Consider the following 16,934-nt stretch of genomic DNA (forward strand, 5'->3'; position numbering starts at 1 on the left):
TAATGCTGAGAATCAGGACACAGGAGAGAAGTTTAGCACCAGTGCATAAGCCTGCAAAGATGAGCAGGGTACCAAAGGGAAGTTGAGGGGGGCAAATAAAACTTTTTCTATTTCTGCAGTGTTTTGCAGTCGTCTCTCCCTACTTAAAGAAAGGAGGGCCAAAATGGCAGGCCATTTAATTATAAAATGGAATAATTATATTTACTTAACTACTTTAATCTCAGCCTATTAATCTTGTTTGTGTTTGCTTTTCATTACTATGGAAAGCCAGTAAGCTAATGAAGGAAATACTTCAGCTATGGGAATATACTGTTTCTGTGATTATGCGGGAATAAATCAACAGAATAGAAGGAGTTATTAGAGTGTACATAAACTGGTGACAAGCATCATGAACTCGGACTCTGGAGATATCTGCTTGGTGGCTTAGGAGAAATCTCAGTTGCCTTCACTTTTCTTGTTTGGAGAAGTCGTGAAAATACCAAAGGCCTCCTACCCTTAGAAATGACTCCCCACCTGATTTTCTGAGAATTTTCCATGAGCCTTTTGGTAGAGGCAGTGCAATTTTCTACACATTGATGAAAACTGTAGATTTAGGGTGAAGGGATCCAAAATATACCACTGCAAAGAGCTTTTTCTTTCTTCCTAAACTCCCCCTGTCTGCCTGAAAGTGTCTCCCAAAAGAATTCAACTGTCATAAATCTCCTCCCTGGGAGTTTCACACCAGACAGGATTGACTTCTATCACCAGAGACAAATGGCACCAGATAAGGAACTGCCTAAATAGACACTGTCACAAAACAATCATATCTCCCATCTCTTCTTCTATGGTCCCATTTATCTTTCCTGAAAGTCATTTGTTTTCCCGAAAGTGTCCTTCTCCCTGGCCCCTTTTCCCTATGAAGATGTCCCAATTTCTAACCATCTCCCCTTAAATCACATCTTTCTGTGATTTCCTGCATACATATGTGTATAAAAATTTGCCTCTTGTTTTTCTGTCAGAGTAATTTGCAGGCCACCAACCATTAAACCTAAGAGAAAAGATTTCCTCTTCCAGTAGGGGATTCATTATGACTAGATGCTTGGAACTAGACCTCCCTCAATATAGAAAGTTATAATGACTGACAATCTAGAGACATGTAATATGATATCCTTAATGTCTTTTGTAAACTCGTTCATCAGCTGTGATTTCAGTTTCTCGATTATAGTATCATAAATGCAATCAATTTGTCATTTAATACAATACAAAAATAATTTCTATGATATATTATGTTTTTATATTTTCAAAAAGTCATGACGAAACATGCAAAAAGTCAGTAAAAATATGAATAGTTAAACTGATTCGTTTATAATTGAAATGAGCAATCACTATATTTAAGAATATACTTCAGATAACAATGTAACAGACAATCCAGAATAGACCTGGTGAAATCTATTATTACAATTTGAGGAATTTGTCAGTATTCAATAAAGACTGGTACCTGGAGCTTTGTCTTCCTCTCTTTCTTTTCCGTTGCGGAACATAGGCTCCGGACGCGCAGGCTCAGCGGCCATGGCTCACGGGCCCAGCCGCTCCGCGGCATGTGGGATCCTCCCGGACCGGGGCACGAACCGGTGTCCCCTGCATCGGCAGGCGGACTCTCAACCACTGCGCCACCAGGGAAGCCCATGTCTTCCTCTCTTTTGAGACTCATTCTGTCATCATGAGTTAATAGCCACCTGGATAAATCATCTGCAAAACCGAACTTTGACTTCTATGACCATTCTACTCTAGTCACTCAGGCGATGACTTACAGCTTGCTTAAATCATCCAGGAAACTTTACCTCTCAAATGTGAAACTTCATATTATTTTACTTTATTTTTTGGCATAAACTCTCTTCACCTAACTTAACCTCTCCATGGAATTTGACACTGGTGCCTATTCCCTCTTCTCTCCATTTTCAAAGTACCAGTTAACCCTATTTGTCCTCACCTTTGTGTTAGAGCTGATTTCTCTGCCTTCTTCAATGACTGCTCTTCCCTTATTCCCTTGTTAAATGTCAAGGGTTCATTCTCAAGGCTTGTTTTCTCTCTCTGCATCACCGATCCAAATGAGCTTTTGGCCCACACAGTGTTAATCCTCAGAGTGTTCTAAACAAAATTAACTATAGTTGCTGCCATAACAGGCCTCACAGCCTCCAGAGTGATGCTATGGCTGGGATACAGACCTTAGCTTGGTCCTATCTTATATTAAAAACTTAGAAACGTGCTCAGCTAGTTTTGCCACAATTCCTTGCACCTGCCGGGCAGGCTTCTCACGAGTGGCAGCATTCTCATTCTGTACAGCAGGTATCACCACCAGCGTACTTTGGGAAAATTTAATGGACCTAGGAAGTTTACATGACCATATGTGAGAATGTTCATGGTTTCTTGCTTTATATAAGCTTCTCTATGATTTCCTAGATTATCTGACTGAAAAAAATGTGTATCTTTAACTTGAAAAAAATGTGTATCTTTATCTACTGCTCTCACAGATATGCTAAGACAGTTACCAATACTTAAAAATTGGGAGAGTTCTCAAAAAAGTCTAGACTCTTGGCTAAACTTTATGGTTATCAAAGGGGAAATGTGGCGGGGGAGGGATAAATGAGGAGGCTGGGATTAACATATACACACCACTGTATGTAAAATAGATCATCAACAAGGACCTACTGCATAGCACAGGGAACTCTACTCAATATTCTATAATAATCTATATGGGAAAAGAATCTGAAAAAGAATGTATATATGTATAACTGAATCACTTAGCTGTACACCTGAAACTAACAAAACATTGTAAATCAACTATACCCCAATATAAAATAAACATTAAATTAAAAAAATCAAATGGTTTGCAGTCCTCAGCCCTCCTTTCTACATTTGTGCATTTCCGCAGGCAGCGACCTCTACGGTTGAGGCTAGAGGCCCACTTGGACTGGCCATGTTTACCATGTGTCTCTTCTGTTTCACTCATTTCATGTGATGTTCCTGATCCCTGTAGGGTTTGGGCTTATGATATGCATAATACACACATTCACTACTTTAATCCAGCACTTATAGAGAGACTGAACCTATATCTCCAAGGATAAAACCACCTGGGAGTTACACAGTTTTATGGACTGAATTATGCCCATCCCTTCATCCCCCATCACCACCAAATTCATATGGTGCGGTCCTAATCTCCAATGTGTCTATATTGGAGATTGTGCCTTTACAGAGGTAATTAAGGTTAAATAAGGTCATAATGGTGGGAGGAAGCTAGTCCAATACAACTGGGGTCTTTATCAGAAGAGAAACAGGCACTAAAGATCTCTGTCTTTTACTGCAAGAGAGCACAGAGAAAAGGCCATGTGAGGACACAGTGAGAAGGTGGCTGTCTGCAAGCCAGGAAAATGCCCTCATAAGGAAATGAATTTTCCAGCACTGTAATCATGGACGTGTATCCTCCAGAACTGTGAGAATACAAGTGTCTGTTGTTTAAGCCACCCAGTCCATGGTACTTTGTTATGGCAGTCCGAGCAGAGTACTACATACGGACCAAACCCAAGTTCCTCTCGAAATGATGCCCCGCTTTTGTTCTGCAATGTCTTTGAGTAATACAGTTGGCTGCTGGAAGCCCTCCTCTTTTCTTTGGGGCCATTTCAATCTGCTGAGAAGATGAATTCAGCTATTCTCTATTGCCCATCACATTTTCTCCAGAAGTTGATCAAAGGGGAGCATATAACCTTCACTACAGCAACACGAACAATTCAAATCCATTGCCATACTAGCCAGCTGGGTACTTTGCCATTACATAAGTGCATTTTTCCCTGATACACCTTTTAGAAAGAATATCTAAGAAATATGAAAACACTGCTGATTTTTTTTTGCATTTAAGCTTTCTTATCAGTGAACTATTGTAAGCCCTATTATTTACCGATTTGCTAAAATGAACCAATCACTAATACATTTTATATTATTATTATTTTTTTTAAAAAAACCTTGACTAAGGTAGCTGGGAAACTAGAAGTACAGGAGTAAAAGACCTAACTCCTCACTCTTTTATATCCACTAAATGAGAGCATTAGGCTAAATGAGCATTTCTTAAAACATTATAGGAACAAATTATCATTATAGAGAAAAAGGTGGGGGAATCGATGAAAAAAACTTAAGGAGCAATGAATTAAATAAAGTTAAGCAGGTTTTATTTTAAACTGCAGGACTTCTCAGTACCTTTAGCTATTCTTGTCAATCCTACTTGGAATGGCTATCAGAATTAAGAAAATTTTATGAAACGTTATCCTTTATAAATTAACAGGACTTTCACAACTTTAATATCTAAGATTATGCATTTTAAAACAATAACATCTTGAATCACTTTCTGAATATACAATTTTAAAAGCGCTTGAGATTTAACTATAATAAAAGAGGAAATTCTAAAACTCCTATAGTAGGATTTTCACTATAACCCTACTGCTGTTTAATATATAAAAGTGACCAAAGCGTTTTTGTATTCCTCAAATTACATAATTCTTTCAAAAACCTTCTACATACTTCTCAAAATCTGAATCTGAGACAATTTATTTCAGGTGCAACACATCATTATTTGATCTAATTTAAAGATTAATGCCATTGTTATTTTGATAGTCTCTTTCACTTGACAAAGCACAGCTAATGAAGTAAAACTTTCCAAATGTTATTTTCTATGTTTACATGTTTATGTTAAATGTTTACGTTTTCATAGGCCTGGCATCTATTTGTTCATTTTAAGATAGTGTTTCGTTAGTTTTGGTGTATATATGAATCGCCTGGTTAAAGCTCAGATTGCTGGACCCCAGGTTCGGCGAGTCTTAGATGGAGCTGATAATCTGCATGTCTAACAAGTTCCCAAGCGATACTGATGCTGCTGATCCAGGTACCACACTTTAAGAACTATGGCTTTTGCTGGTCCCAATTTATTAGTTGAATACCTGGGTTTTTCCGTTGGTCTGAGGTTCCTCAGCCCAGCTACAATCTGGAGCCTGGAGAGCTGGTTATCCCAAATGCCTCCAAAGTAAGTCACCTTTGTATTGATTCCTGGCTTCTGCTATCATAAGTCTCATTTCCCAAAGACCAACAGATTTTTTCCTCTCCTTTAATGTTTTCCACTGTCAGCTAACAATGAGTTGGTCATTAGTTTCAAAATGTGGCCCACACTTTGGATTTCTTTCCCTCTAATCACTCCTTCCTATTTTCCCACATAACTCGTTCCCTCTCTTACAGAATATCTTTGCAGTATCTTGTCTCTTTTCCCAGTCTTATTTGTCTCTTTAGTCAACTGGACGCTATCGCTAGCCTATATGAATATATAGCCTATATTCATTCCTTTGTTCATTCACTCCACAAGCATTTGTTAAAAGCTCAATGTATCATAAATATGATGAAAAATTTGCATTCCTGAGCTTACACTGTAATGGGGGAGATACAAAATAAACATGTAAACAATAATTAGGAGTGATGTGTACATTGAAGAAAACAATATAAGATAATGGGAAAGAAAGTGACTGGAAATGAAATGTACCTTAGCTACTCTGGAAACACTTCGCTAAGAAGGTAACATTAAGCTGAAACAGAAATATGATGGAGGCAATAATGCAAGGAATGTAGAAAAGGGCATTCTAGGCAGAGGAAGCATCAATGTGAAAGCAGAAGTCCATCGTGTTTGAAGCTAGTGAGAGTCAGCGAGGGAAAACAGTTGAAGAATAGTTCAGGTGGGGGGTGGAGTGAGCAAAAGTTTTCATAAGCCTTCTGTAACCACATGCTTCACACAGACACCTCGTGTACAGCCTAGGAGACTAGCGTATACACAGGATGAGAGCTGGCCGACAGGAGTTAAAACATCAACAGCATTTGAGTAAGGAGGAATGGATGACGAATATCAGAATTCACTGCCTAGCCTCTGGAGTTGGCTATATTAAAATGCACTATGAATTGTACACAGTTCTTATTTCAGAATGTGGACACATTAGGTCTTACCCTTTCGTCCCCTTCATAAATGTTGAATTAAAGAACTACTCTAGGTACTGATATACAGTAGCTCTGGAAATAGGCAATCCCTTCCTGCTTAAGAAATTAAAAATTCTGAGTGAAGAGGGGGCAAAATCAGGTCAGAAATATGTCTTACAACATTATTTCACAAAGACAACATTGTCAAACAGCAGTGATTCTGATAAAATTGGCAAAACAATTCCCAGCAAAATAATAACAAGTATATGAAACACACAAACCTGTAAGCAATTTGAAATATGAAAGAGATTAGCTTTTAAAGCAAGAGTTGTATGCTTTCAAGAAACCCCTCAAGAAAAGCATCAAGCTTATTTTACCTGAAAATTAGAATTATGTTTTTATCTTTATGTCATTAGCCCCCAGGTAGATCTGAGAGCATCTGAATTAAAGGAATTTATCAGCCAGGGTTCTTTTCAAGTAAGGAACAGAAGTCTATGTTTATAATTTTGCTTTGGCAGATATTAAAATTTGCCACCATGTAACCTGAAATTTGTTAAATGTTCTCAACAGCAATGCAATTTCTTTTAGTGTACAGAGCTAAAAGTCTTGTAAGCAAAAGAACCTTAGTTTTCAAAATGTTCCAAAATAATTATTATATCAAAATAAAAAGTCCTTTGGTTTAATACTGTAAAACTCCTAGGATCTCATTTATAAAATTGCTTTATGCATTCCTCACCATCAAATATGCTGATGACATTACCTGTCTGCATCCACCGTCACATCATGAACCCCTCTCTGGATGACATCCCTGGAAGTTGCTGTGTCTGGTATTCGGTTCAGACTCCTAGTATACAGGTTGAGCCCTCCATCTGTCATGTACCTGAAAATAAATGCCTAATTAATCAACAGAAAATTAATTGACCTCAGCTGTATAATTTAACTTAATAAACAAACGGTGTGCAAAATTTTTAATAATTATGCAAATATGCTCTATTATAGTTTTTTCTATATGAATATTCTACTCACCAGGAAGTATTAGAAAATCTTTTCAAGTTTATTAGGAAATTAATCTTCCTTACTGCAAAAAGTAACTAGCCAATTATAAGACCTTCCTTTTTCTCCCCTTTGTTATCAATATTTTGAACAGACTTAGAGATAATGTAACTCTTAGCAAAATAAGAGCATGATTATTTCATTTTGTAAACACTATCTTTGAAGCACTGAAGGTCACAGGAGTAATCTTAAAATTAGATTAATTTATTTGATAAATAAAATATATACTGCAATTGACCACTATCATAAAATAATTACTAAGATGTATTAAATGTTTAAGATGTTGTCAGAAACCGTTCTATATTGTTTACATGTAATAACATTATTATCCCCACATTAGTGATAAAGAAAATAAGTAAGCACGAAATGGTTAAGGACTTACACAAGGTCACTCAACCAGTCCCAGCAGAATTGAGAATAAATCTAGAAAGTCAGCTTCAGAAACCATGACCTTAACCATCATGCACTGCTGTCTGAACTGAAGGACCACACGGCCTGCCCGTTTCCTGTCTCTGAGAACTACTTCCTTGCTATCACAGGACCACCATCTTCACACAGGGCTGGTAGACTCCCATAGTCATGTTACTATTTGATAATCCTTTCTTGGCAATGGGGGATTAGAACAGGTGTTAATCTCCTACCCCATGTGGGGCTAATCAAATGTTTCTTTCTTGAGAAATGGGATTAACAGATAGCTCATCAGTCTTTCTATGTGGAAAGAGTTTATGATAATGAAAACCCAGGAGCTTTGGGTATTTATCTTCACCAGATGCAGAGGCACAGAGAAAGCTGATCAGCAAAGTAGGAAGAATGACACAGGTGCACAAAAAGCACACTTGGCCATGTGGTTTCAGCTTCACAACTTCTCCTGGGGTTCTAGGAGATATCCTTGCTTCCTTGTAATAAGATCCCCAATTTGCTTAAACAAATTCGAGTTAATTTCACTATTTGGAATAAAAAATTTAATCATGACCGTATTAAAGATCGACCAAATAGTTAAAACTACGATTATGAAGCTGGCTAATTGCTTATATGATTAGTAAATTCTGTCCTTATTAGTTGAAGGACCTTAAACAAATTTCTTAAACTGTGCCTCAATTTCTGCCTCAAAATGCGAAGAATAAAATTTACTGAAGATAGATATTATGGTAATTAAAGGAGAAATACATAAAGCTCTTAATATGAGAACCCTATAAATAATAGTGACTTGTTATTCACAAAGTCTCTCCCAACATATGTTTAAAAGGAAATATATGAATTTTATACACAAAACTAAAAGTCATGCTGTATTATCCTCATAAGGTACTCTACATGGTTAATTTTCCTGATAACCAAAGAATTTAATCCCACCAAAATTAAAACAATAAAAAGAGTACTTTGGTTCCAAAATGTGCTGAAGACTGACATACTCTTTTAAATGGAATACTAGATATGACAACTTTTTTTTGATAACTAATTCATGATTATGAGCATCAATTTCCTGTATCATATACAGTGATACTAAATGAGACAATTAAAGATTAAAGGATATTTGTCCTTCGTACTTTTAAATTTGTCAGCTGCCATATTGATGCTGTCAGTGTTCTATTGTTTACTCTTACTTCCAATTTCTTATCTTTTTTTTTTTTTGCGCAGGCTCAGCGGCCAGGGCTCACGGGCCCAGCCGCTCCGCGGCATGTGGGATCTTCCCAGACCGGGGCACGAACCCATGTCCCCTGCATCGGCAGGCAGACTCTCAAGCACTGCGCCACCAGGGAAGCCCAATTCTAAACATTTTTATTCCTTCTTTTCTTAAGGTGAAGTGTATGAAATTCCTGATAAAGTGTTTAGTGAAAAACATTTTTCTCATTCACTCTCCTTTTGAATTTTTAAAAAAATTTTTTCTATTTTATTTTATTTTTGGCTGTGTTGGGTCTTCGTTGCTGTGCACGGGCTTTCTCTAGTTGCTGTGAGCGGGAGCTGCTATTTGTTGCAGTGTGCAGGCTTCTCACTGCAGTGGCTTCTCTTGTTGCAGAGCACGGGCTCTAGGCGCGTGGGCTTCAGTAGTTGTGGCTCATGGGCTCTAGAGCGCAGGCTCAGTAGTTGTGGCGCACGGACTTAGTTGCTCCGCGGCGTGTGGGATCTTTCTGGACCAGGGCTTGGACCCGTGTTCCCTGCATTGGCAGGCAGATCTTAACCACTGTGCCACTAGGGAAGCCCTGAAACTGTGTTTTAAAAGTTTGGGGATGGTAGAAATGTTCTCTCCAGATAAGTGAGAGACCCCTTTTTAAAAAAAACTATCAACATGCTTGATCCTAAACTTAACCTCAGGAGGAAGTTAAAACAATGTATACATGTTAAGTTTTACATCTTATTGGTCTGTCTTATTCATTGGTGTATCTCTAAAAGTGTTTAGTAAAGTGTTTTGTATATAGTTTGGTATCAACAAATATATTAAACATTTGTTCAGCTGAATTTAAAAGGCCTCCCTACTGCAGGAAGAAACCATGACAGCAGATCTCAGCACTTTAGCCATAATGGTGATGCATGTAAACAAGAAATAAGATGGAAGATGACTTCTATTAGAAACATAAGCTTTCAATTATTCAGTGTTTACAGAAGAGTAAGTTCTATAGACAAAGGTTAAATGCTTTGAAAACTAATTTTCCAAAGAAAAAACAACTTTAAAATTTCAATGAATTAAGAAAAAAACCCAACTTTTTTAGGAAGCATTTCAAAGGATACTCATTTTCCTTTGACCCTGGGATTTTCCAGGCAATATCAAATAAGTTTACAACAGGTATTAATTGAACCAAAAATAGTCATCAGTGTCTATTTCCTCTGTTTACAGACACTGTCACATTGGAATGTTGGTAGGGCATTTTCATAACAGAAGAGTTTGTTATTTGAAAAATATATATGGGCATCACACAAGCAACTTTCTCATTTAAATTTTTTTCTTGAAAATTCTTCCTTCTTTTAAGCTTTTCTGAAGCATTTAAAAATCTAAAATAACATGCATTTCATAGTTCCTCTAGAAAAAATTGCTACAATCCAGGAAATATAAATGTTAGGAGATCGTTTTGAAAGAATAATGTAAAATTTAAAAAAAAGATTTCCTAATAATGTTATACCTAAACTTCTAAACCATAAGCTAAGATGAGTTTAAGACGTAATAGTCACAGGATGATCGGTACAAACAAAAAGTTGCAAAGGAAATTTGTGAAGGTTACTGACAGAAAGTAAAATCTCTCAAACTATGGAAGTCTTAGGATAATTTTAGCCATGTTCAAATTCTATAAGTTATAAGATGATTCACATAAAAAACGCAATAGTCTCCCAAAGCATTTCTAACTCTTCCTCCCTTCCACTGCCATCTCTCGTCTTCCTTCTGTTGTAGAAAAACTGCATACTTTGGCACATTTTCTTTACGTGTGTGTTTTCCATGTTAATATTTCCAGGCCATAGTGCTCCACCCTGCGCTAGAATGAGATATTAAACCGCTTCCTGTGCACAGATGCGTGGATTTCCCATAACCACCTCAAATACAGCATAAACAGACCATATATTGCCTTTACCACTAAAGCTCATGCTCCTTTTGTATATACTAATACAGTTATAGGGAAACACACCATCCACCTAGTTAACAAGCTAGGTAAATGACTTTCTTCTTGTCACTCACCACCCTCAATTACTATAGGACGGAGTCTGTTCAGACCTGTGAATCAACATCACTATGTTCTCATTATATCTGGAATTCACTGAAATAGGAAGAAACTATAAACATCTTCTTTTTGTATGCCATTCAATCTCATTTTCTCAATCAACATAAATACATACAACTCTACCTCCACAGCAACTCCATGCTTTTTCAAAAAAAGCTTCATATTTAAATACATCATATTTTTGCAAGAGTATAAAATGTAACAGTACACATTAAATAATAATTAAAAAATAATATCAGTTTTCATGTACCCATAACCTGGCTTCAGAAAGAGAACATTTCCAGTTTCTTCAGTTACCATATAGGCTCTTTCCAGTCCTACATTTCTAAACCTCCCTTCTAGAGATATCTATTGCCCTGGATTTTGTGTTAAGCATTCCTTTATGGTTTAACCACATGGGCATATATTCCTAAAAATACACTGTTTAGCATCTCATGCATGTGAACTTCATATAAATTGAATCACACTGTATATATTCTTTTGTGACTTATTTCCTTCACTCTAAGTTACATTTTTGCAAATCATCTATCTTGATGTGTATTATTGCATTTTTAATGTTAGTGTTATACAGCTTTGTTTTACAAGCACACTAGTCTATTTATCTGTTTGACTATTACAGACATTTGAGCTGTTTTTAGATTTTTTGCTGTTACAAACAACTCTGCCATGAACATCTGTATATGCACATTTCTTTATGCTCACAGGCAAGAGCTTGTCAAAGGTCTCTATCTAGGAAAGGAATCATTGGGTCAAAAGGGATACATACACATATTCAAACCCTACTTACTAGTCAATGCCAAAGAGATTTAAAAATATTTTCAGAATAAACTTCTACTTGTCTATGAATAAGAATTCTCATGTTGGCTTTAATTTACAAGTTCCAGATTACCAAGCAGGTTGATCAAATTTTTACTTTGTTATAGGCCATTTATGTTTTGTCTGTGAAATGTCTGTTTATGACTTTTGCTCATTTTTCTATTGGATTCTATATTTATTTTATTTTTTTCTTTCCCCATTGATAGTAATCCTTTATTAGTTGTATGTCTTGTATATGTTTGTGGCTTATGTGGGGTTTTATCCTGACATTTTTCTCTTACTTATTTTTATGTGAAATTAATTCTTCAGAATAAAAAGAAACTTGATCTAGATACCTTTCTAACCACACACAGTAAATGCTTCTGTTATTTTTGTGTAGTGTTTTAGAATGTGATAATTAGCTTTTTTGAGATTTTTAGACTCTGTTCCCATCTCCCACTTTTATCTGGACCTTCTCTATCTTCACTTTTATTGCTACATCCTATTCAGTTTGCTTCTACTCCTGGAAGTTTTCCCTCAGTGTGGGGTCCTGTCCTGGAAGGGAGCTGTGGCTGGAGAGTTTAATGAATACATGGGGACAAGATTGCTCCACTCCCTTCAGATATGACCTTCAGCCCTTACTGTCTCTGACTGGTCAAGTGGTCAAAACCTTCCCAGCTTCAGTTGCTATCTTCAGATAAGCCCTGTGTGTTTTCTAGTCAGTTTCTCTTGGCTATTTTGTGGTTCTTCTGTTCTCAGTGTTATCAGACACCCCACTACTACCTTCTCTTTCTTCGTACACAGATGCTGATATCATTCTGCTCCTTTGGCTCTTGACTGTTTGTCCTTCATTGCTTATACCTGGCATTTGAGGTGATACCTTGTCATCATCTTTTTTCAACAACGATCATGGTTTTTCCCCATGGTTTTGCTATCTAGTTGTTTTGTCTATTTTTGTGGGTATTTGGAAAGATTCACCTATGCCCCTACCATATCTTCCTAGAATTCTGTTTTTACATTCAATATCTTATATCAGAAACTGTATATAACAATTAGCTATTTGTTATGACATGAAAACACAGGGCATCTAAAATGTGTGTGTGTGTTTTTAACCTCTAAGGAACTTTTGTTCAGCGCTTAGAACACAGATCATGAACACAGATAATATTAAGGATTATCCCCTTGATCAAAGGTGCTAGCTAAGAAAACTATACTAATAATGAATGATTGCTGTGAAGCTCTGTTATGTTTGTTTGTAATAATCAACTCCTAGGAGAGAAATGTGGGCAAGTAGACATGTAGACAACTTCACAGGGTCAGTATGTCAAGATGGTTAAGACTGCAGACTGGAGCCAGACTGCTTTTAAGTTCAAGTCCAGCACTGCATGCATCAAGAAAGTTTGAATTCTCAGAATGCCAATGAACTAACTTTCTGAGTTCTACCTAAAGTTACTTAACCTACCCATGCCTCAGTTGTTTCATCTGTAAAATGGAGATAGTAATGATATGCTTATCTCTTACAGTTATGGTGACCTAGCACATAATAAGTGCTATATAAGTGTTGACTAACGTTACTGGCTATTTTTTCCATTAGCATTTCTACATTCACTAAAAATAACTCTCATATCTTGAATATGAAATGAATAGAAGCATTGTGATTAGGAATATGTGGTTTCCCATGTACATCCTTTTAAGCCAACTCAAGTAACCCTGCCCTTCCCAATGTCTTGAATGCTTCAATTATCACAAAGTTTCCTAAAGCAGAATTGTGGGAGCATCAGGGGATTAAAGCAGCATTAAAGTATCCACCTCCCTTTTAAAAAGTGTCATTCTCCAGAATTAAATTACTTTGCGTTTGGGCCATTTAAAGCAGGATTTTAGGTTATATTCTTGGCCCAACTATTTATCACTGTGACACCTGCAGATAACTTCAATTTCCACCCAATTAAAATATGTAACTTTTCCCCCCGTTTTCCAGGGTGTTCCTTTTTTTTGCTTTACACATGGAGACTTTTTCAAAGAGATTCATTATAAGTAAGAAGCCTTCCTTTGACTAATTCCTAATTACTGGCAGATTCACATTCCCAAGTGCTTAAAGTAATTTTTAGAAGAGAAGAAAGAGATAAGCCTTTGCATGCTTCAAGAAATCTCGAATTCTCAGAATGCCGATTAACTAATTTTCTGAGTTCTACCTGAAGTACGTGAAAAAAATGAAACTCGGGCTTCTCTGGTGGCGCAGTGGTTGAGAGTCCACCTGCCGATGCAGGGGACACGCGTTCGTACCCCGGTCCGGGAGGATCCCATGTGCCGCGGAGCGGCTGGGCCCGTGAGCCATGGCCGCTGAGCTTGCGCATCCAGAGCCTGTGCTCCGCAACGGGAGAGGCCACGACAGTGAGAGGCCCACGTACCACAACAACAACAAAAAAAATGAAACTCCTTTCCCATTTACTTCATGACATTCCTTCTTGCATGAGAAGAATATCCAAGATTAAACATCTTCATTCATTGCTTTGTCTTTTGAGCCTTTTTTGACCCTTTAATCACTAAAACATACTTTAAAAAATTGGGGACAGACAGTTAACTTTGTGATTTAATTTTTTTCGTGAATTGTAGCACAGACTTTTCTATGCCCTTTTTTCTTAAAGAAAACATCAAATTAAAATTCCCCTGGGATATCTTCCTATCTTTTAACTTTAGGCTGACAAATCGGGCTGCATCCCACTGATGTTGACAATGGTACACTACATCTGCTGGTGAGCAATGAGGAAGTACAGCACATCCTGGGTGTCCTCCCCATAACACCCCAGTCACCCTTGAGCTGAGACCGGTGACACTGCCTGCTGACCACGTCTAGTCACGCTCCATCCAGGGGACAGAACTCTGAGTCATTCTTTAAATTTCAGTGTCCTGTACTCTACCATGTGAAAGAGAACATGTATAAGGCCAAGCAGGTAAACATCATCAGAGGAAGTTTTCAAATAGGATTTGTGTTATTTTTACTTAGTTTTTTCTTCTTCTTCTTCTTCTGCTTTAGACACTGAGTATGAATGACTCAACACAAAGTATGCAGACCACTAATGCATTCTTACATGGACTCATTTGTGGGACTATTCAAGACCTCCTCTGAAAGGCCAACAGAGAACAAAACTGGAGAACAGACGTGAGAATCAGGTTTCCAGTGAGGCAGGAAACAAGTAGGAACTACAAAGAATATACCAATATCTTAAAAATTTCCCATTAGTTCTGCAGAGACTAGCCAGCTCTCATCAAACCAATTTCCTCTTCCTCCTGGGCACAAAGATGAACATTGGTTCCTGGCCTTGCTGTCAGTGAGATGGGGCTGCAGCAGTTCTGGGTAAGGAAATGTGGGTAGAAGTCATAAACCCCACTTCCAGACCTGGTACATATGAACTATTCTTACACCATGGTTCTTCCTCTCTTTCGTCATCTGTCTTTTGAAATCAACACCCAGGGTGACGTCGGCAGTCTGGTTGGATAATAGCAGAGTTACCTACCATCCATCTTAGTTCCCAACTGATGATCAGAAACACCAGGAGGGGTTTTATGTGAAGGAGGAATTAACTTCTTTGTGTTAAGTTACTGAGATTTTGAGATTTCTGTGTTACAGAAGTAAGTTGCCTAATACCACTAGAGTCTTGGAAAATACAAAATGCTCCTGACTATAGGTATGCTGGTAAAATATACTATAAGCAGAACTCAGTTTTTTAAAAAATGACTTTCAAAAACCCTTATCTAAGAATGTATATACATACACACGTACATACATATGTACACATATTACTATTCATTTATTGGATAAATGAGCAACTATAAAAATATAAAAACACTAACGTGAGTATACGTGGGCCAGTACTGTGTCTATATGTTCACCACTGAACACACAGTGTCTCGAATGTTGCTTGGCACATAGGAAGAACGCAACAAATATTTTTGAACACATACATACACACATACATAATTCAGCTCATGACCTCTCTTCTCTATTCTTTTCCCAGGATTCTTCACACCTCTCATAATTTCTACTGTCTCCTATATAAGATCATATCCTATGATTATTAGGTTATTAATCATTAGGTTAATAATTATTACTGATAAAAATGTAATTGTGATGATGATGATAATTTACTGAACACATATTGTGATAGGCTTTGTGCTGAGTGGAATTTTGTGGGTTATTTTCTTCATTCTTAACAATTTCATGAAGATTTTGCAATTTTATCCTTATTATGGAAAGGAATTTGGATACATTAAGCTCTCAAGGAGTTGGCAGATAGAAAATGGTAGAAAGAGACTTAATTTAGACACTCCAACTCCAGGGGCAACTCAACTGCTTCCTACCCTAATTAACAATAACCTGTCTCCCTAATTCTAGACCTTTAGAAACTCAGAGAAGGTGGCCACCAGGAATGAACTGGTGGGTATCAGGATATCAAAGCAGAGCTGTTAAGTCTGATCAAAAGCTTTTTTGTACTTTTTAATGTCTTGTTCCCATTCAAACAAGCTTTTCATGACTGAAGTCAGGAAAGGTTACTTGTACAGAAGAATGATTTCAGAGACCAGTCCTCTCAGATGCATAAGGACAAAGAAGAGGTAAAAACCTGGACTCACATGAAAAATATAGATAAAGTTAGTTGGGAAGCTTTTCCTTTTATTATAGAGCCTAGGTTTTGAAGTCAGGTGTATCTGAGTCCTAATGCAAGTCTAGTCCTTGCTTAGCTTTAATACAGTTGGGGCCAAGTGGGATCAGTTTCCTTATCTGTAAAACAGGTATAAAAATACTTACCTCATAAGGGTTGGTGGTGGGGAGGGGGTTAAATGAATTAATGTCCTTAAAGCACTTAAAAAGAGTGAAGTAGGTAATAAATTTTCAACGTGTCAACTACAGTTATTAATAGAAGTAGTTTTAATTGAATATCCTATTTCCTCTATTGGGGCTCATCCTCAGATTGAACTAAATATTCCAAATTGCCAAAATGCTTTTGAGAGTTTTATAATCACAACTCTTTTTGGAATGTAATAGAAAACAGAAGGAAAACAGGGGTTAACATAAAAAATCTGATGCCATCAAAAGAGAATAAATAGATTGAAATTTTCAGATCTAAAATGATTTTCCCTCAAGTTAGATTGGAGGTATATAATTGAAGAATGCTAGAAAATCTGTGTTCCTCAAAGCAGTTACAGGCAGCTTTGACAAGCCAAAAAAAAAATCAAGCAGCTCAGCAAAACTCCTCCTATCTCCTTCCCACGTCCTTCACTACAAAATCTGTTATTTAAGAAGCATGTGAAAATCACTCTGAAAAACACAGGGCACATGTGTTTCTCTGAACTAACAATAGAAAAAGTTAATGGATTATAATGAAAAGACTTTATAGAAATTTTGGA

General features: G+C 37.0%; 1 protein-coding gene across 3 annotated transcripts in view; it reads right to left on the reverse strand.

The window, feature by feature from the left end:
• NAV3 (neuron navigator 3) overlaps positions 1–16,934 on the reverse strand; it is a 356,590-nt gene that overhangs the window by 128,686 nt on the left and 210,970 nt on the right. For all 3 annotated transcript variants that reach the window (XM_024736709.1, XM_024736708.1, XM_024736707.1), the window contains exon 12: positions 6,740–6,859. In XM_024736709.1, the coding sequence (XP_024592477.1) occupies positions 6,740–6,859 (120 nt within the window). The remainder of the gene's footprint in view (positions 1–6,739; positions 6,860–16,934) is intronic.

Source organism: Neophocaena asiaeorientalis, unplaced genomic scaffold, assembly GCF_003031525.2.
Source record: "Neophocaena asiaeorientalis asiaeorientalis breed wild unplaced genomic scaffold, Neophocaena_asiaeorientalis_V1.1 scaffold134, whole genome shotgun sequence".
Classification (NCBI taxonomy): domain Eukaryota; kingdom Metazoa; phylum Chordata; class Mammalia; order Artiodactyla; family Phocoenidae; genus Neophocaena; species Neophocaena asiaeorientalis.